At 48.6% G+C, this 18891-nt stretch overlaps 2 protein-coding genes, 1 non-coding gene and 1 pseudogene across 10 annotated transcripts; 1 reads left to right on the top strand and 3 right to left on the bottom strand.

Annotated features, from left to right (window-relative positions):
- Positions 1–6280: 6280 nt before the first annotated feature.
- Positions 6281–10720, top strand: LOC109942977 (probable metal-nicotianamine transporter YSL10; annotated as a pseudogene).
- LOC100273701 (uncharacterized) lies at positions 8297–13717 on the bottom strand. 7 transcript variants are annotated; one of them, XR_559686.3, is made up of 4 exons: positions 11838–13326; positions 11480–11678; positions 10862–11400; positions 8900–9228 (listed from the first exon to the last, which is right to left on the bottom strand). XR_559686.3 is itself a non-coding variant. In XM_008663409.4 (3 exons), the coding sequence occupies exons 1-3, from the start codon at positions 11972–11974 to the stop codon at positions 8432–8434; spliced, it is 399 nt and encodes a 132-aa protein (XP_008661631.1). In that variant the 5' UTR covers positions 11975–13332; the 3' UTR covers positions 8297–8431. The 7 variants fall into 7 exon arrangements, 5 of the variants coding, with proteins under 5 accessions (XP_008661631.1, XP_020400537.1, XP_035819477.1 ...); XM_008663409.4 differs by lacking the exons at positions 8900–9228; positions 10862–11400 and adding an exon at positions 8297–8494 and having other exon boundaries at positions 11838–13332; XM_020544948.2 differs by lacking the exon at positions 10862–11400 and having other exon boundaries at positions 11838–13329.
- Positions 12113–12186, bottom strand: MIR396d (microRNA MIR396d). Its single transcript, NR_121107.1, has one exon. It is a non-coding gene; the product is annotated as a microRNA MIR396d (primary transcript).
- Positions 13718–15103: 1386 nt separating the features above from the next.
- Positions 15104–17862, bottom strand: LOC103642188 (protein S-acyltransferase 11-like). 2 transcript variants are annotated; one of them, XM_035963202.1, is made up of 5 exons: positions 17469–17862; positions 16840–17077; positions 16421–16719; positions 15806–16316; positions 15104–15730 (listed from the first exon to the last, which is right to left on the bottom strand). In XM_035963202.1, exons 1-4 carry the CDS (start codon positions 17505–17507, stop codon positions 15810–15812), a joined length of 1083 nt encoding a protein of 360 aa, XP_035819095.1. In that variant the 5' UTR covers positions 17508–17862; the 3' UTR covers positions 15104–15730; positions 15806–15809.
- Positions 17863–18891: the final 1029 nt, after the last annotated feature.

Below are 18891 nucleotides of genomic sequence, written 5' to 3'. Positions count from 1 at the left end.
TGCAAGAGTTTTAGTGAACAAAGTAGGATCGGCCTTGCCGACTTTGAAGCCATTAGCAATAAGGAAATCTCTTAGGCATTCATACCATGCTCTTGGGGCTTGCTTGAGCCCATAAAGCGCCTTAGAGAGCCTATAAACATGGTTAGGATACTCACTGTCTTCAAAGCCGGGAGGTTGCTCAACATAGACCTCTTCCTTGATTGGTGCATTGAGGAAAGCACTTTTCACGTCCATTTGATAAAGCTTAAAGCCATGGTAAGTAGCATAGGCCAATAATATGCGAATTGACTCAAGCCTAGCTACGGGTGCATAGGTTTCACCGAAATCCAAACCTTCGACTTGTGAGTATCCTTTGGCCACGAGTCGAGCTTTGTTCCTTGTCACCACACCATGCTCGTCTTGCTTGTTGCGGAAGACCCATTTGGTTCCTACAACATTTTGGTTAGGACGTGGAACTAAATGCCATACCTCATTCCTAGTGAAGTTGTTGAGCTCCTCTTGCATCGCCATCACCCAATCCGAATCTTGGAGAGCTTCCTCTACCCTGTGTGGCTCAATAGAGGAGACAAAAGAGTAATGTTCACAAAAATGAGCAACCCGAGATCGAGTAGTTACCCCCTTATGAATGTCGCCGAGGATGGTGTCGACGGGGTGATCTCGTTGTATTGCTTGGTGGACTCTTGGGTGTGACGGTCTTGGTTCTTCCTCATCCTCCTTTTCTTGATCATTTGCATCTCCCCCTTGATCATTGCCATTATCTTGATGTGGCTCATCTTCTTGATTTTGCCCTTCATCAACTTGAGCCTCATCCTCATTTTGAGTTGGTGGAGATGCTTGCATGGAGGAGGATGGTTGATCTTGTGCACTTGAAGGCTCTTCGGATTCCTTAGGACACACGTCCCCAATGGACATGTTCCTTAGCGCTATGCATGGAGCCTCTTCATTACCTATCTCATCAAGATCAACTTGCTCTATTTGAGAGCCGTTAGTTTCATCAAACACAACGTCACATGAGACTTCAACTAGTCCAGTGGACTTGTTAAAGACCCTATATGCCCTTGTGTTTGAGTCATAACCAAGTAAAAAGCCTTCTACAGTTTTAGGAGCAAATTTAGATTTTCTACCTCTTTTAACAAGAATAAAGCATTTGCTACCAAAAACTCTAAAGTATGAAATGTTGGGCTTTTTACCGGTTAGGAGTTCATATGATGTCTTCTTGAGGATTCGGTGAAGATATAACCGGTTGATGGCGTAGCAGGCGGTGTTGACCGCTTCGGCCCAAAACCGGTCCGGTGTCTTGTACTCATCAAGCATGGTTCTTGCCATGTCCAATAGAGTTCGATTCTTCCTCTCTACTACACCATTTTGTTGAGGGGTGTAGGGAGAAGAGAACTCATGCTTGATGCCCTCCTCCTCAAGAAAGCCTTCAATTTGAGAGTTCTTGAACTCCGTCCCGTTGTCGCTTCTTATTTTCTTGATCCTTAAGCCGAACTCATTTTGAGCCCGTCTCAAGAATCCCTTTAAGGTCTCTTGGGTTTGAGATTTTTCCTGTAAAAAGAATACCCAAGTGAAGCGAGAATAATCATCCACAATTACAAGACAATACTTACTCCCACCGATGCTTATGTAAGCAATCGGGCCGAATAGATCCATGTGGAGTAGCTCAAGCGGCCTGTCGGTCGTCATGATGTTCTTGTGTGGATGATGGACTCCAACTTGCTTCCCCGCCTGACATGCGCTACAAATCCTGTCTTTCTCAAAATGAACATTTGTTAATCCTAAAATATGTTCTCCCTTTAGAAGCTTATGAAGATTCTTCATCCCAACATGGGCTAGTCGGCGGTGCCAAAGCCAACCCATGTTAGTCTTAGCGATTAAGCATGTGTCGAGTTCAGCTCTATCAAAATCTACTAAGTATAGCTGACCCTCTAACACACCCTTAAATGCTATTGAATCATCACTTCTTCTAAAGACAGTGACACCTATATCAGTAAAAAGACAGTTGTAGCCCATTTGACATAATTGGGAAACAGAAAGCAAGTTGTAATCTAAAGAATCAACAAGAAAAACATTTGAAATAGAATGGTCAGGAGATATAGCAATTTTACCAAGTCCTTTGACCAAACCTTGATTTCCATCCCCGAATGTGATAGCTCGTTGGGGATCTTTGTTTTTCTCATATGAGGAGAACATCCTTTTCTCCCCGGTCATGTGGTTTGTGCACCCGCTGTCGAGTATCCAACTTGAGCCCCCGGATGCATAAACCTATAAAACAAATTTAGTTCTTGATTTTAGGTACCCAAACTATTTTGGGTCCTTTGGCATTAGAAACAAGAACTTTGGGTACCCAAACACAAGTCTTGGAGCCCTTGTGTTTGCCCCCAACAAACTTGGCAACTACTTTGCCGGATTTGTTAGTCAACACATAGGATGCATCAAAAGTTTTAAATGAAATAGCATGATCATTTGATGCATTAGGAGTTTTCTTTCTAGGCAACTTGGCACGGGTTGGTTGCCTAGAGCTAGATGTCTCACCCTTATACATAAAAGCATGATTAGGGCCAGAGTGAGACTTCCTAGAATGAATTTTTCTAATTTTGTCCTCGGGATAACCGACAGGGTATAAAATGTAACCCTCGTTATCCTGAGGCATGGGAGCCTTGCCCTTAACAAAATTTGACAATCTTTTAGGAGGGGCACTAATTTTGACATTGTCTCCCCTTTGGAAGCCAATGCCATCCTTAATGCCAGGGCGTCTCCCATTATAAAGCATGCTACGAGCAAATTTAAATTTCTCATTTTTTAAGTTGTGCTCGGCAATTTTAGCATCTAGTTTAGCTATATGATCATTTTGTTGCTTAATTAAAATCATGTGATCATGAATAGCATCAACATCAATATCTCTACATTTAGTACAAATAGATACATGCTCAACAATAGATGTAGAGGGTTTGCAAGATTTTAATTCAACAACCTTAGCATGTAACATATCATTCTTAATTCTAAGGTCGGAAATAATAGAATTGCAAACATCAAAATCTTTAACCTTAGCAATCAAATTTTCATTCTCTAATCTAAGGCTAGTAAGAGAAATGTTTAATTCTTCAATCCTAGCAAGCAAATCATCATCATTATCTTTAGGATTGGAAGTTGAAACAATGCAAACATGAGAATCAACCTTAGCATTTAAACTAGCATTCTCATTCCTAAGGTTGTCAATCATCTCACGGCAAGTGCTTAGCTCACTAGATAATTTTTCACATTTTTCTACTTCTAGAGCATAAGCCTTTTTAACCTTAACATGTCTCTTGTTTTCTTTAATTAGACAATCCTCTTGGGAGTCCAAAAGGTCATCCTTTTCATGAATAGCACTAACCAATTCATTTAATTTTTCTTTTTGCTCCATGTTAAGATTGGCAAAGAGAACACGCAAATTATCCTCCTCATCACTAGCATTATCATCACTAGAAGATTCATATTTAGTGGAGGAGTTGGATTTAACCTTCTTCCGTTTGCCGTCCTTTGCCATGAGGCACTTGTGGCCGACGTTAGGGAAGAGGAGTCCCTTGGTGACGACGATGTTGGCGGCGTCCTCGTCGTCGGAGGAGTCGCTTGAGATTTCGTCGGAATCCCACTCCCGACAAATATGGGCATCGCCGCTCTTCTTCTTGTAGTATCTCTTTTTCTCCTTTCTTCTCCCCTTCTTGTCGTCGCCTCGGTCACTGTCACTAGATATGGGACATTTAGCAATAAAATGACCGGGCTTACCACATTTGTAGCAAACCTTCTTGGAGCGGGACTTGTAGTCCTTCCCCTTCCTTTGCTTGAGGATTTGGCGGAAGCTCTTGATGACGAGCGCCATTTCCTCATTGTCGAGCTTGGAGGCATCTATTGGTTGTCGACTTGGTGTAGACTCCTCCTTCTTCTCCTCCGTTGCCTTGAATGCAACGGGTTGAGCTTCGGATGTGGTGGCATCATCAAGCTCGTTGATTTTCCTTGAGCCTTCGATCATGCACTCAAAACTAACAAAATTCCCGATAACTTCCTCGGGGGTCATTTTAGTATATCTAGGATTACCACGGATTAATTGAACTTGAGTAGGGTTAAGGAAAATAAGTGATCTTAGAATAACCTTAACCACCTCGTGATCATCCCACTTTACGCTCCCGAGGTTGCGCGCTTGGTTCACCAAGGTCTTGAGCCGATTGTACATGTGTTGTGGCTCCTCCCCTTTGCGAAGCCGGAACCGACCGAGCTCCCCCTCAATCGTTTCCCGCTTGGTGATCTTGGTGAGCTCATCACCTTCATGCGCAGTCTTGAGTAAATCCCAAATCTCCTTTGCGTTCTTCAACCCTTGAACTTTGTTATACTCCTCTCTACTCAAAGAGGCTAGGAGTATTGTTGTTGCTTGAGAGTTGAAGTGCTCGATTTGGGCCACCTCATCCTCATCATAGTTCTCATCCCCTACGGATGGTACCTGCGCACCAAACTCAACAACATCCCATATGCTTTTGTGGAGCGAGGTTAGATGAAATCGCATTAAGTCGCTCCACCTAGCGTAATCTTCACCATCAAAAGTTGGTGGTTTGCCTAATGGGACGGAAAGTAAAGGTGTATGTTTGGAAATGCGAGGGTAGCGTAGGGGGATCTTACTATACTTCTTGCGCTCTTGGCGCTTAGAAGTGACGGAGGGCGCATCGGAGTCGGAGGTCGATGTTGATGAGGTGTCGGTCTCGTAGTAGACCACCTTCCTCATCCTTTTGTGCTTGTCTCCTCTCCGATGCGGCTTGTGAGAAGAAGATTTTTCCTTCTTCTCTTTGTGGTGAGAAGAGGAAGACTTTTTTTCCTTCCGTTTGGAGGAGTCCTTCTTCTTCTCCTTCCTCTTGGTGCGGGACTCTTCCGATGAAGTGCTCCCGTGGCTTGTAGTGGGCTTTTCGCCGGTCTCCATCTCCTTCTTGGCGTGATCTCCCGATATCACTTCGAGCGGTTAGGCTCTAATGAAGCACCGGGCTCTGATACCAATTGATAGTCGCCTAGAGGGGGGGTGAATAGGGCGAAACTGAAATTTACAAATATAAACACAACTACAAGCCGGGTTAGCGTTAGAAATATAAACGAGTCCGCGAGAGAGGGCGCAAAACAAATCGCAAGCGAATAATGAAGTGTGTGACACGCGGATTTGTTTTACCGAGGTTCGGTTCTTTCAAACCTACTCCCCGTTGAGGAGGCCACAAAGGCCGGGTCTCTTTCAACCCTTCCCTCTCTCAAACGGTCCCTCGGACCGAGTGAGCTTTCTTTTCTCAATCACTTGGAACACAAAGTTCCCGCAAGGACCACCACAAGATTGGTGTCTCTTGCCTCAATTACAAGTGAGATTGATTGCAAAGAAAGGATCAAGAAAGAAGAAAGCAATCCAAGCGCAAGAGCTCGAAAGAACACAAGCAAATCACTCTCTCTAGTCACTAGGGTTTTGTGTGTGGAATTGGAGAGGATTTGATCTCTTTAGTGTGTCTAGAATTGAATGCTAGAGCTCTTGTAGTAGTTGGGAAGTGGAAAACTTGGATGCAATGAATGGTGGGGTGGTTGGGGTATTTATAGCCCCAACCACCAAAAGTGGCCGTTGGGAGGCTGTCTGCTCGATGGCGCACCGGACAGTCCGGTGCACACCGGACAGTCCGGTGCCCCCTGCCACGTCATCACTGCCGTTGGATTCTGACCGTTGGAGCTTCTGACATGTGGGCCCGCCTGGGTGTCCGGTGCACACCGGACATGTACTGTTTGCTGTCCGGTGTGCCAGCATGGGCGAGCCTGCCCTCTGCGTGCGCAGAGCGCGCATTAAATGCGCGGCAGAGAGCCGTTGGCGCGGAGGTAGCCGTTGCTCCGGAGTCGCACCGGACAGTCCGGTGCACACCGGACAGTCCGGTGAATTATAGCGGACTAGCCGTTGGCGTTTCCCGAAGCTGGCGAGTTCCTGAGGCCGACCTCCCTTGGCGCACCGGACACTGTCCGGTGTACACCGGACAGTCCGGTGAATTATAGCGCGAGTGCCTCTGGAAATTCCCGAAGGTGGCGAGTTTGAGTCTGAGTCCCCCTGGCGCACCGGACAGTCCGGTGCGCCAGACCAGGGGTGCCTTCGGTTGCCCCTTTTGCTCCTTTGTTGAATCCAAAACTTGGTCTTTTTATTGGCTGAGTGTGAACCTTTAACACCTGTATAATCTATACACTTGGGCAAACTAGTTAGTCCAATAATTTGTGTTGGTCAATTCAACCACCAAAATTAATTAGGGACTAGGTGTAAGCCTAATTCCCTTTCAGTAATCCATATGTTTTAGACATGCCTACTGTATTATGTTCTGTTATAGTTATATTTTATACTTGTTGTACCGTGCAACAGTGTCAAAGTTATACATGTTGTTGAGTTTGTGATCCAAATTTTGAAAAAGGCAGCCAAGTTGGCGAGCAAAGCGGAGGTCCATCGTCGGGAGGCTTGGACCGGTTTGAGTGAAAATAGTAATATTGTTGTTGGGTGGCGCCCGTGGTTTTTCCCCTTCATTTGGAGGGGTTTTCCTCGTTAAATCTGTATCTTCTCTATATTTGATCTACTTTGTGTCATATTGATTCATAACACATGCCCTAAGTCAGTATCGACAACAATTGTTGTGCAAACAAGCTTTAGATGTAAATATGCAAAAATGTCTTGTGTCTTTAAATCGAGATCCAATGGTAATTATATATTTAGCACTTAAATTCCCCTCACAACTTTCTAGAAAGTAAACACCTCTGATAGAGTTTAAGCGCTACATGTGCAACCAAAGTTGGATCATGATTTAAAGGTTCACGAGTAGGGATGACAACATAAAATCCTTCATCGAAAAAAACTCTCTATCATTGTTCACATGACAAAAAAAAATTCGCGAGATCCCCACGAACACTTGTGGAAGGATATTTCTTCCACATCCTTGTTCTTCCCGAAGATAAGTCACCAATAGAGATCCCCATCCCCGCTAAAACTATAATTAGAATATATTTCTTTTGTTATTAATGCACAACATTATTACTTATATACATTGTTAATTTGGTGTTACATTAATATGGTCTACTAAACTATGATATAATTAGTATTTTCTATTATTAAATTAGTTTGAAATTAATTAAAATTGATTATTATATATATTATTTTTTCTGCTTTAGCTCGTGAGCGAAACGGAGCTCGAGCCGAGTCAAATCGAGCCTCCACCTCCGAGCTAGCTCGATATCTATAGTGCTGGCCTTCTGCAACGCGTACGTACGGGCTCACGGACCGGTCCCTGGCCACGACGTACGGCAAGCTGACCATCTTGACGGTAGGCGGCTGGGCGGCGGCCTCCGACGACGGAGACGGCGGCGGCGGCATCATCGCGGGTCTGGCGGCGTGTGCAGCGTGATGATCGGCATCGTGTCGACGGCGTCGGACCTGACGCAGGACTTCAAGACCGGGTACATGACGCTGGCGTCGCCGCGGTCCATGTTCGTGAGCCAGGTGATCGGCACGGCCATGGGCTGCGTGGTGGCGCCGTCCGTGTTCTGGCTCTTCTACAGCGCGTTCCGCGACATCGGCATGCTGGGGTCCGAGTAACCCTGCCCCGCTACTGACTCGACCTCTGCATCGCATTCTAAGCCGCCGCCATCGCCATCAACATGGCACGCGACCTCGCGCGCGCCCGCGCCGCCGCCTACATCCCGCTGTCCATGGACCATGGCCATGTCCATCCCCTTTTACCTCGGCCCCTACTTCGGCAGCCTGGTGCGCCTCGTGTGGGACCGCCTGGACCCGGCCCGGGCCAAGGCATTCGCGCCCCCCGTCGCGTCGGGCCTCATCTGCGGCGACGGCATCTGGACGCTGCCGCAGTCTGTGTTGGCCCTCGCCGGCGCCAAGCCGGCCGTCCATCTGCATGAAGTTCCTGTCCCGCAGCACCAACGCCAAGGTCGACGCTTTCCTCCGCAGCTAGCTCCTAGCGAGCGAGCTACCTCTACCTCCTGATGGAGCAGGAGACTGAAGACCTGGTGCTTGCTGATCTGACACCACCACCAGCAACCATCACACACTTCTCTGATGTTGTACTAGGAACGTAGGGGCCGCCCGGGGCTCGTCTCGTCTCTTTGCTGTTGGCTCGCCTTTAGGATCAGATGCTTTTCAATGTGTCGTCTCACACTGCTGCTGCATAAATAGCTGCTGCTGCTGCCTGCTAGGAAGTAGGAACTACTGCTGCCTGCTACTAGGAAGGAAGGGAAAGCGAAAGCAAGCAGTAAGATAGTGTTTGGTTGAAGAGCCAAGTAGAACGAAGCCGTTCTGTTCCAGTTTTGTTGCTGTTTGGTTACAAAGTAACTACAACGGCATTACTCCAATTAGGGAATATTCTACTCAGATCCGGAACCATTCCGCTCCAAAAAATCAACGGAACGGAGCCGTTCCGTTCCCATCCCGCTCCCACAGTGACGCTCCGTTCCGTTCACTCTGCAACCAAACAAAAAACAGAACCTCTCCGTTCCAGATTACCAAACATAGAATAGAGCGACTCCGTTCCTAGAATCAGGGATGGAACGGCTCCGTTCTACTTGCCTCCTCAACCAAACACTACCATTAAAGTAGCAGCAAGTACGAGCGATGCTGAATTTGGGGCGGTGAAATGAAGCAAGAGCAGCTAGCTAGCCAGCTCTGACTGGGCTTCTGAGCTGAGATCTTCCCCCTTCCTCTTCTGTAGCCTGTAACCTGTACCTAGGAGAACTTATTCAGTGCTTGTATTGCACTGCATGCATCGATGGATTGGATCCCTGGTATGGTAGTAGCACGGTTCACATAGTTTTTTGGATTTTTTTTCATTTGAATCCAACTAAACCATGGTAAGATCGAGGTAACAGATTTGGAACAAAGAAAGTTATAATGTATTAGAACTGCTAAATTAGATGCTAATAATGAAGATAAAATGTTGACATCAAGTCTTCAATCATTATATCAAGTCTATGATGTCTTCCGAGGAATTTAAACCATTCCGAGTCTAGCACCAAGCTCCTCAAACTTGACCCTCCCAAGTGACTTAGAGAGCAGTTGGTTCTAAGTGTTGAGGTAGTTGTTGAAGCAGCTCGTAGTGAAGTAACATTTGACCTAGACCTGTTCTCATGGAATATGTGGTTCTTCCCAAGACCAAGACATACTTATTATCCACCCCGAGCTTTACTGCTCCAACATTTCTGTCAAAGAGACCAATTAGAGAGACTTGCCAATGGTTAGATTTTTTTTGATGGGTATGTATATCGAATAATACAATCCGATGGGTATTATATCTGTTGCCATCTCTAGTAGCATCTGCATCACCAAGATGGCCTTCATGTGTTTCTTTGGAAAAATGTGGAGTGACTTCTCGATGTTTTTGTCCTCATCGATGTCGGCATTGTTATATTGCATTACCTGTTGCATCAGGCTACAGAGAAAGAGAGCATAGTCTTCTGCTCGGTTGGATATGAGTCGGATTTGAGTTGTGGATTTGATGGTGGGAGAGGGAGCGGGAGTGTGTCTGGGCCGGTTGGATATGGTGTGAGATAAAAAAAAAGCTGATATCTTTTATCATAGATAGGCATTGATTTCAGGATGTATTGTATACTCGAGTATTTTATTTTAAGCCACATAAAATATTGGCAAAATTGAGATATATTCTATCACCGTCAAGTCGAGTAGAGCTGGAAGAGGACAGTAGTAGTCTGGAGGAGCTAGCTAGGCTGCGCTAAAGCTAGCAGGCTCGTGTGCGCGGGCAGGATAGGGTATATCTCGTATGCCCCGTGGGAGATCTGGTTGGTCCCCGCCCCGCCCCGGCTCTGGATCTGCACAGCACAGCCCAGTGGCAGTGTGGGTCAACTGGCCTCCCTCCGCTCCGCCCATCATTGCGGATCATGTGATCCGTATAAACTCGCTCGCCTGGCTACTGGCTAGGTCATGTAGCTCACCTGCACTGCCCACTCGCCTCCCCGGACCGCAGTGCATTGTCAGGGAATCCCTATTGCTAGCTATTTTACTATCTATACATTCTATTTTTTAACTGGATAGAAAATATATGAAAAACGAGAATAACTAGTGACGAGCTAAGACCAAGTACCGGTGGAACGAGAATAACGGGGTGTTTGGTTGCTACTGCTAAAGTTTAGTCCGGGTCACATCAAGCGTTTGACTTTTAAATAGGAGTATGAAATATAGACCCAACCAACTGAACTAGATTCGTCTCGTCTTTTAATCTTCGGCTGATAAATTAGTTTTATAATCCGACTACATTTAATACTCGGAACGGAGGTTTAAACATTCGATAGGACAGAGGCTAAATTTTAGCGGGGTGTAACCAAACACCCCCTAACTAGTGACGAGCTAAGACTAAATACTGATGGTGAGATAAATTACTATTTTTATTTTTTTTGTTCCACGTCATCTAGCTATGTGAGACAGTCATTAAGGACGCCCCTGATGTCCAGCAGGTGACAATAATCTCCATCGAGAAGAAAAGGTAGTAAGCGGTATGAAAAAAATGCAATATAAATTCAGCTCAGCAGCACTATAGGTCTGTTTGGTTGGGCTGTGACTATGAAAAAAAACTGTTATGGGCTGCGAGCTGTTAAAAAGCTAAAAATCGTTCGGTGAAAACTACTAAAAGTCGTTAAAAGTTTTTCGATATATATTTTCACATGTTCCATTTAAAAGCCACTAAAAGCATGTCCAAATGTGCTTTTAGAAAAAGATGATTTCTGAATGCAGCCATTTGATTTGACTTTTGATTTTTAGAGGTTTGACTTTTGATTTTTAGAGGGTAAAAAGCAAAGCCAAAAGTAAAATCAAACATACCCCATATATTCTTGCCTCACCCTCGGGAATCGCGCGAAATCCCCTCCCGCCTCCCGCGTTGCAGAAGGCCTGCAGTGCAGGGTGCAGGAGCAGCCGCCGTACCGTCGTACTCGTGCAGGGGTAGATGGCAGAGCGGGGGCCGCGTGATTTTCACCACGGTTTGCTGGGGGGAACCGAACGGAACGGATCAGATGGCATCGCTGTCGCCTGTCACATGGCTTTATGCCGGGGATTATTTTTCAGGCTCCTGGTTGGGACGTTGGTTGTAGGCATGCCAACCACAAGAGCCTTTTGCTGCTTTTCTGTCCCTCGTCCTCGTCCTCGCCTTCTCCTCCTCCTCGGCCACCAGATCTCTTTCCAGCACAGCCGCAGCTAGCCGAGGGCAGGGCGCCAATGGACGACGCATGGATCAATCCCGCTGCATGACATTGGCATGGCCTTGGCCGCCTACCTGCGTGCGTTACCAGCGGTGCCGGCCGGTGCAGTGGTGTGGAGTGGAGGAGTAATAACTGATCTGCCCAGCAAACGCCACCACACGCCTAAACCAAGCTGTGACTCATGCTCAGGTACTGGAACTGAGTTTGTTTTAAAAAAAACAAGAACAAAATTGGAGCATACATGGAACTGGAGATCGATGGCCTGAGTGGACAAAGCAGCCCCGGCGAGCAGCGCAAGCACGGATCTGGCCGGGTTTTGAATTTCGAACAGGACAGCTAGCTGCCTGCCGCTGAGTTGGAGTTGGATCCCCTCGTTGGAACAGAACAGTCCAGGCGTGGATCCCCTCGTTGGAGTTGGAGTCGTCGCTGCAACTGCAACTCTGCAAGACAGAAAAAGCCTCAAGACATCTGCTTCAGCGAAAATTCACATCCAAGCTAGCACAAGAAACCCGCACCGAAACAAAAGGCCAGGAGACCGTCCCCTACCAGAATTCAACCCCCACAACAACACGGGAAGCGATCTGAGACACACAACTCACCTCCTCCACACACGAATCCGCATCGGGGTGGCTGGTCTGCTGAATTCCCTCACCCGGAACCGGCGGAATTCTCCGCCACCAGAGCACAGCTGCACAGGAGGGAGGCTGCATGGTTTCCATGGGCTTTCTTGAACCATCAACAGGTCGCGTGAGCGAGCCGGGGGGAAGCTCAGCGATGCGATTCGATTCAATTCAATTCACGGCCGGTCGGGGGGAAGAGAATTGGTGGGTGGGACTGGGACTGGGACTGGGAGGAGCCAATCATTCCGTCCCACACACCCAGCACCAGCACCACCACCACCACGCCCACGAGTTCACAGTTCAAGAAAGCCTGTGGAAAGCATGCCCGCGCACCTTTCTTCCCCTTCGTCCTTCACCCCCCGTCCGGCGAGGGACCTCGGCAGCGAAGGGGCTGTGTGTGGAGAGATGGAGAGAGAGAGAGAGATTTGCTTTGCTTTGGAGTGAGTGCAAACGGCCCACAGAGGCTGGGGCATATAAATAGCTGCTAGTTGCGGCAAGTAACCACCCAACCGGGCTGGCGGGTGGTGCGGCAGCGGCAGCGGCAGCAGCCAGAGTGCCAGACTGCAGAGGCACGGGCCGGTACTCTCTCTCTCTCTCGGTCCTCTCTTCTGACCACACCCTCTGCTGGTGCTGCCTGCCCATGGATGCTGGATGGGCATGGGCTCATGGCGGACGGACGGAGGCTGCCAGGCCCTCCATTTCCGTGCGCCTGCCCTGCCGGCCGGCACTCCGATCCGCACCCTCTCTCTCTCTATCTCTCGCCCAAGGAGTAGCAGCCTGCTGTTTGTTCTTTCTTTTATCCTCGTAAAAAACGAAAGGGATACTGCTGCTTGCTCCGTACTACTATGTAGTGAGGTACTAGAGGCCGGACAGAGACGAAGCAACTGCAGTACCGTACCGGCCGGGCTAGGCCATGCCAGCTCTGCATGGATCTATCCACCTAACCTACTCATCACATCGGGCACCTGCACCTCTACTGCTTGCTTGTCCTGCCTTTGCCTCCCTGAGAGCTGTTGCTGCTGACTGCTGAGCCCCTATATACGCTTGCTTTTGGCGAGCTAGGGTAGGGTTCCGGGCAGGCCGCGACCCGGATTAAAAACCCGGCCGGCATCCCCGCGCATTATTATCGATGGAATCAGCCAGATCGGCGTCGATCGCCATGACTGATGGCCACCGCGCAGCAGACGGTAGACATCGAGCATGCACGAGCAGCAGGCAGGCAGGACAGGACAGGAAGGCACACATGCTCCTTCCATTCTTCCAAAAGCGATTAAAAAAACAGATGGCTTTGTTCGCTTGCTCCAGTTGTCCAAGATGGTTTTTTTTTTAAAAAAAAACAAAGCTTGGCCTCGCTGTCCATGTGCCGCCCGCCCCGCCCCGCTCCGGTGGCTATCGGACAAGGCCGTCTCGAATGCCTCCTCCTGCCTTGGCTTTCTTCGTCATGGTCTCATGGCCATATGTTTGCTGCAAAAAAATAAAAATAAAAAAACTCTTCACGTACCATTTCCTGAAACACAAGCGTCTGCTACGCATCCCCAGAGTCGTCCGATGGGGATGGAAATGGGATGACCAACCGGCAGGACAGGACAGTGAAAGCCCTGTGCGGATGCAAGGCAAGGCAGGTACCACCCTCCTAGTAGGCGCTGAATTTATAGAAGGTCTGGACCACGCCTACTTCCAGGGAAATGCATGGGCCGCCGGACGGACATGGACTCTTCTCTTCTCTTCTCTTCTATGATGATGATGATGAGTGACAGACAGAGTGATGAGGGGAGGGCAAGGGCAAGTAAAGGAGCCCACTGTTGAAACAGGGCCTTTTTTTTCTACATGGGGAAGGAAGTACGCTGTGTAATCTGCCATTGCCGCCATGAGGTGAGAGGTCCGGTGAATACTTTGCACACTGCCGTGCCAGTTAGCCACCTGCACCGGCTCCTCATCAGTCATCAGTCCTCTCCCCACCCACCACCACCACTCCCCTCCCCTCCCCAGTGGCAGTGGGTGGCCGTCGCTGTCACGGCCATACATACATATACGACGACACCCCGCGCGCAACAACATTCGCCATGTGATGATGATTGGTCCAGTAAACAAAGCCTGCTTTGCTGCCAGGATATCCTTGTCGATTTGTCGCCGCCGCCGGAGCGGAAAGAGAGAGAGGTGAATGATGGCCATTGGCCGCGCGGGTGGCCAATGGCGATGCAAATCCAAGCGCGTACGTGTACATATGTCCTGCTCCGGTTTTGTTTGTGTGTTTGTTTGGCCTTCTTCATCAGCGCTTGCTGCTTGGCCAGGGTGGCTACCAGTACCATCAACAGCGGCCTGTTGCATGTTCTGTCTTGGCATCATCTATCTACGTACGGATCTACCTGTAAAAGGAGTTAATTTAGTTTTACTGGCGGCAGCTCCAGCCCTGCAGCGCATGACTGGCGGCAAGTGCACGGCACCAACAGAGCAGCCAGCAGAGAGGAGCAGGACGACGAAGAGGCACACAAAGGCGGCACTGCATGAGCTAGCATGAAAGGGGCCGGGAAATAGCTGCCGGCAGCGGCAGCGGTACGATACGATCGATCGAGCGGGCCAATTCACGGCGGCGCCCGATCGGAAAGCGGATTTCTGTTGGATCTGAATGAAGCCGATCCATCCATCGGCCGGCCAGCCAGAGGGGGACGGCGTCGGCATGCATGCATGTGGCGTTCGTGAATCTTTGAGCTGTAAAGATGCGCGCGCGGGCCTCTCCCTATCTGCAGATGAGAGTCTCGTCGTCGGCTCTCGCCCTGGACAGTGCAAGTGCAGGCTGTGCAACTTTCGCTACGGATGTAGACTGTAGTAGCAGCAGCGACGCGGCGAATCTGAGCGCTAAAATACCAAGATTCGTCGGCGTAGGAGCAGTATACAGTTTGCGCCACGCCACTGCCGGCGAATGAACGCCGCGGCGCGGCGCGGACGGGCAGCAGAGGGCGCCTACACTTCAACGAATCACCTGGATTTTCTTGCCTGGTGGATGGATCTCTTGCCTCGATCGCTCTCTCAGGTCGTCGATCTGTCAGGTCATGTGTGTTCGTCGCGTCAGGATCAGGACGGGTGGAGGCGACAACGGGGGCAAATGAATGACGGCCAATCAGTCTCGCTTGCGATGCAAGGAAACCATGTGCCGGACGGACACGTACCTAATAATACGTGCCCAGCAGCTGTCCGATCCATCGATCGATCATCTCGTCTCCTTCTTCCATTCGCCATGCAATCCATACCACGGAACGGACACGTGCATGATTAATCGACTAATAATTTACATCAAGTGAACGTTACAACGTTTCCGATCGTATATATACATGTCAGTGAATTAACATCAAAGAGGTATGGCGGGACACATTTTTTTTCTCTCCAACATCCTAGCATCACTCTCGAAGCCACTACTGTCAGATTTAATCATGATGATCATTTCTTCTGCAACAACCAGCTGTGGATGAAGCTGCTGCCATCTTCAAGCTCTGCTGAGTTGGAAAGGGCAGTGATGGTGATGCAGAATTTCAGGTGCTGCAGTCTGTTGCAAGACCATCAGCACCTTATTATTGTCTGCAGGCAATGAATGCGCAGGCCACACCGTATTTCAGCATCTGCCAAAATTGCTCTACCTAATCAATGCGAGTGGCGTCCTCATGAACAACTAATCCTTCCTCCAGATCGAACACGGGTTGTCATGAGTGCTGCATCCTAAAACGGCTTCAGTTATTCAGACAAATCTGCCGGTGGTCAACTGAGTGAGGTTCACAAATCACAATTTCCGAGTAACAGAACAGAACTGTCTCGACTCGAAACGGCGTCTTAATCGAGAGTATAGCACTGAAACCGACATGTAATGTAAACGAAACTGTCTGTTACACCATGACTGATTTATAAGAAGGAACATAAAAAAAACAGAGGATTTTGACTGATCTATTGATCCATACCTCTCTAAAGAAGTTTCGACCCTGAATCATCCTGCAACTTGGCAGCGTTGGAGTACCGCAGTCGCAACACAGCTCTGGAGACTGGATACGGGCACCCGAAAAACCGAACGATGTTCTGCAAACCCCTCTCTCCATGCTGCAAGGCATTCGGTGGTGAGCTCAGACGGCTGAGGTACGTGTTCCCTTCGTAGATATAGCTCAGCTGCTGGCACAGCAACACAGCTATACCAGCATTCACTGACGAGCTAGCAAACGCCAGATACACCAGGACTAGACCCCTGGCTGACAAGAAGAAGGCGGAGCCTGCAACCGTAGTGATCATCTCCAGCACCGTTTTCCAAGAACTCATCGAGTGACGAGATGATGATGCTAGGTCTGGGAATTCAATGGAGGGCCATATCTGGTAGCTCGCGTATATGGTCATCCCAGCGACATAAGAGCAACTGATAACCACAGAAATGAGAAAAACCACAAACACTTGATGGTTTGATGCTCCCACGCAGTTGCCAATCTGCACTTGAACAGAAAGAGGACGGGATGAATAAACAAGTCGACTAACAATGAACAACAACAAACATACAAACAAAAAGAAAATAGTGCAGCGATCATACTTACAAATGGGCAATGATGATCCATGTCCACCACGCACATTTTACACGACCGGCAGTGATGTGCTCTGGGGGGCTTTGGTTTGCTACAGTATGTACAAAAGGTATAGTTCTCAAGATCCCCTTTCCCAACCACGGGATAGCTGCCCCACCTTATGTCTGTTGGTGCGCCTGCACATTTCAAAGAGGCCAAGCAATAGCTTGTGACGGTACATACAGCCAACACAGCTGCTACCGTGCAGTGAAATACGCCACAGAACTTGCTGACTGAGAAAACAACAGGATATACCGCCCAGACCCCACCACCTGTGTCAAACAAAATAACAGGATCGATAAACAAATGACCAAGAAACTGTATGACAAACGAATAACCGTGACAAGTTATGAACTCATGGCGATGGCAAGAGATGGCCGGGGGGAGCGTACATATAACGAAGAGCATGAAGAGGACGAGCACAGCCACGAAGAGCCTGTCCCGTAGGCGCCTCCAGTGGGAAAACCATATACTATCAGGTTTCCTTGCAGTCTGGTTGTTGCTCTGCGTGACGGCTCCACACCACCCACACTTGTAGATAGGTGAGTAGCTCGCAAAGACAAGCCGAAGCCCACAGCCCCAACATGTTGCTTCATGATCTTCCGGTATGGACGTGACAGATTGCTCCACCTGAAAATAATAAAAGGAGGTTGACAATTAACTCAATGCTGCAGATGATACTACGGTCATGCACCAATAAGGAATGTCATACTCCCAGTCCCAGATGAGCTGAGCACAAGCATCGGATCGGATCTATCTATACTAAACTTGACCATAACTTCCAACCAAGTCAGGTAACCACATCAGGGAACAGACACACTAAACTGGCACTGCTATCCGAGACTGCCAAATCTCGATCACAAAGCACGGGGCTCCTAGCCGTCGCCCCAATCCAGTCGGCGGTCGTCTCCTTCACCGCCGAGTTCGAAATGGTTCGCGCAGGGCGCGGGGACGGGGAAAATTGGATTTTGGGGGGGACAGCGAGGGAGACACACGCTTGGATTCAAACAAAGGGACAAACCTCCGGCAGCGGGCGCTGCTCCCGCTCCGCCTCCGCCATCGCGCCCGCCGGCCACCGCGTAGATCCACGGGTGAGGCCGCGAGTGGGTGGAGTAGAGAGCAAGAGGCCCCCCCGCCGCCCGCCCCCGGATCGGCGCGGTGGTGGGAGACTTCGCGGGTGGATGGGGGGTTGCAGACTAGCAGCCTGGAGCCGGGGCGGACAAGAATGTTTTTTTTTCTTCCTGCGAATAGGTTTCAACGACCAGTCGACCACGAGGGTTGGGGCTGGGCGGGCACCACGAAGCGGACGCGAATTTGTGCGACCCAGGCCCAGGGCGGCGGCCGGCGGCACAGCTGAACGGGTTGGAGGAGAGATCCGGGAGTCGGCGGACACGTCGCTGCTCTAGTTGGTGATTGGTCCAAGAGTGGTTGATGCCGACTTGGTTATCTATACTCGAATTTTCATGCGTTTTGTCGATGGTTTGCTGGACATGCATCTATGCAGTTTTCCCACTCTATATTTTTATTTTCTTCGCTTGTTTTTCTCTTTTTGTTTTGTCACATTAACCAATATTATTTTATTCTTCTGTTGTTTTTCTCTTCTTTATTTTGTTAAATTAACATGTCCACCTTTAATTTTTTTCGTTTGAGGGTTGGGGACCTAATTGGCACCAAAACTAAAGCCTGCACAACAGCATTAACATACTATAACACATGAACTTAGACCACTCATTGTAGCAGATTGCACGCTATCCAGAAGGGGCCCGGTTAAAAACGTATCCCGACAGAGAAACCAATCGAGGAAGAGTTTAGGGTGTTAAGCGAAATTTGGTTTGGTTTGGTTCTCCAAGCGTCCTTCGCCAGCGCGAGTGGAGACACGGGTGGACGTTCGGTTGCTTCTTTCGGTTAGACCATTGACAAATGACAATATCTTTTGTTCTCTACTCCTGTAAAGTATCAATTTTTTCAGTTTCCATCGTCGTCACTTTAAAAAAATCATTTATACCTTTTCTAATTTACCTAAGCCATCACCTCCTAGTTGGAGCGTGAAAAAACACCAAAGCTCAACATGACACGAAACTGCATGGAGCACAATCCTTCCGGATACTACAACTAGCTAGATGAGAACAAATAAGATCAAGCGTAATATCAGCATTTGGTTTATTTGGTATGTGGAGCATATGCAGTGGCGGACGCAGAACAAAATTTTAGGTGGGACGACACCATAAAAGGCAAACCATGATACTAGACGACTAGATAAAAATAGCTTCATGATAATAACAAGATCAGATGACAATACTAGGAGCGTTCTAAAATAATATAAATATCAGAAAACCATGTTGGCCACCCTACAGAAAGACGGGTGAAGCGGTCACATCGACGCGTCATTGTGGTGAGTCTGCCTTGAGATATCGATGATGAGGCAGCAACATGCGAGGGCAAGC

This window comes from Zea mays, chromosome 10 (genome assembly GCF_902167145.1).
Source record: "Zea mays cultivar B73 chromosome 10, Zm-B73-REFERENCE-NAM-5.0, whole genome shotgun sequence".
Taxonomy (NCBI): domain Eukaryota; kingdom Viridiplantae; phylum Streptophyta; class Magnoliopsida; order Poales; family Poaceae; genus Zea; species Zea mays.
This window is presented reverse-complemented; position numbering and strand designations above follow the sequence as displayed.

Bases quoted from the DNA above. Each gene is read 5' to 3' on its own strand.
- LOC103642188 (XM_035963202.1), bottom strand. From the start codon at position 17,507: ATGGCGGAGGCGGAGCGGGAGCAGCGCCCGCTGCCGGAG. The intron at 16,720-16,839 runs GTACGCTCCCCC...TGTTTGACACAG, and splicing joins CTTCATGCTCTTCGTTATAT to GTGGTGGGGTCTGGGCGGTA. The intron at 16,317-16,420 runs GTAAGTATGATC...GTTCAAGTGCAG, and splicing joins TGGATCATCATTGCCCATTT to ATTGGCAACTGCGTGGGAGC.
- LOC100273701 (XM_020544947.2), bottom strand. From the start codon at position 11,974: ATGGTTCAAGAAAGCCCATGGAAACCATGCAGCCTCCCTCCTGTGCAG. The intron at 11,679-11,837 runs GTGAGTTGTGTG...TCTGTCTTGCAG, and splicing joins CGGATTCGTGTGTGGAGGAG to AGTTGCAGTTGCAGCGACGA. The intron at 11,401-11,479 runs GTATGCTCCAAT...AGCTTGGTTTAG, and splicing joins CCATCGATCTCCAGTTCCAT to GCGTGTGGTGGCGTTTGCTG.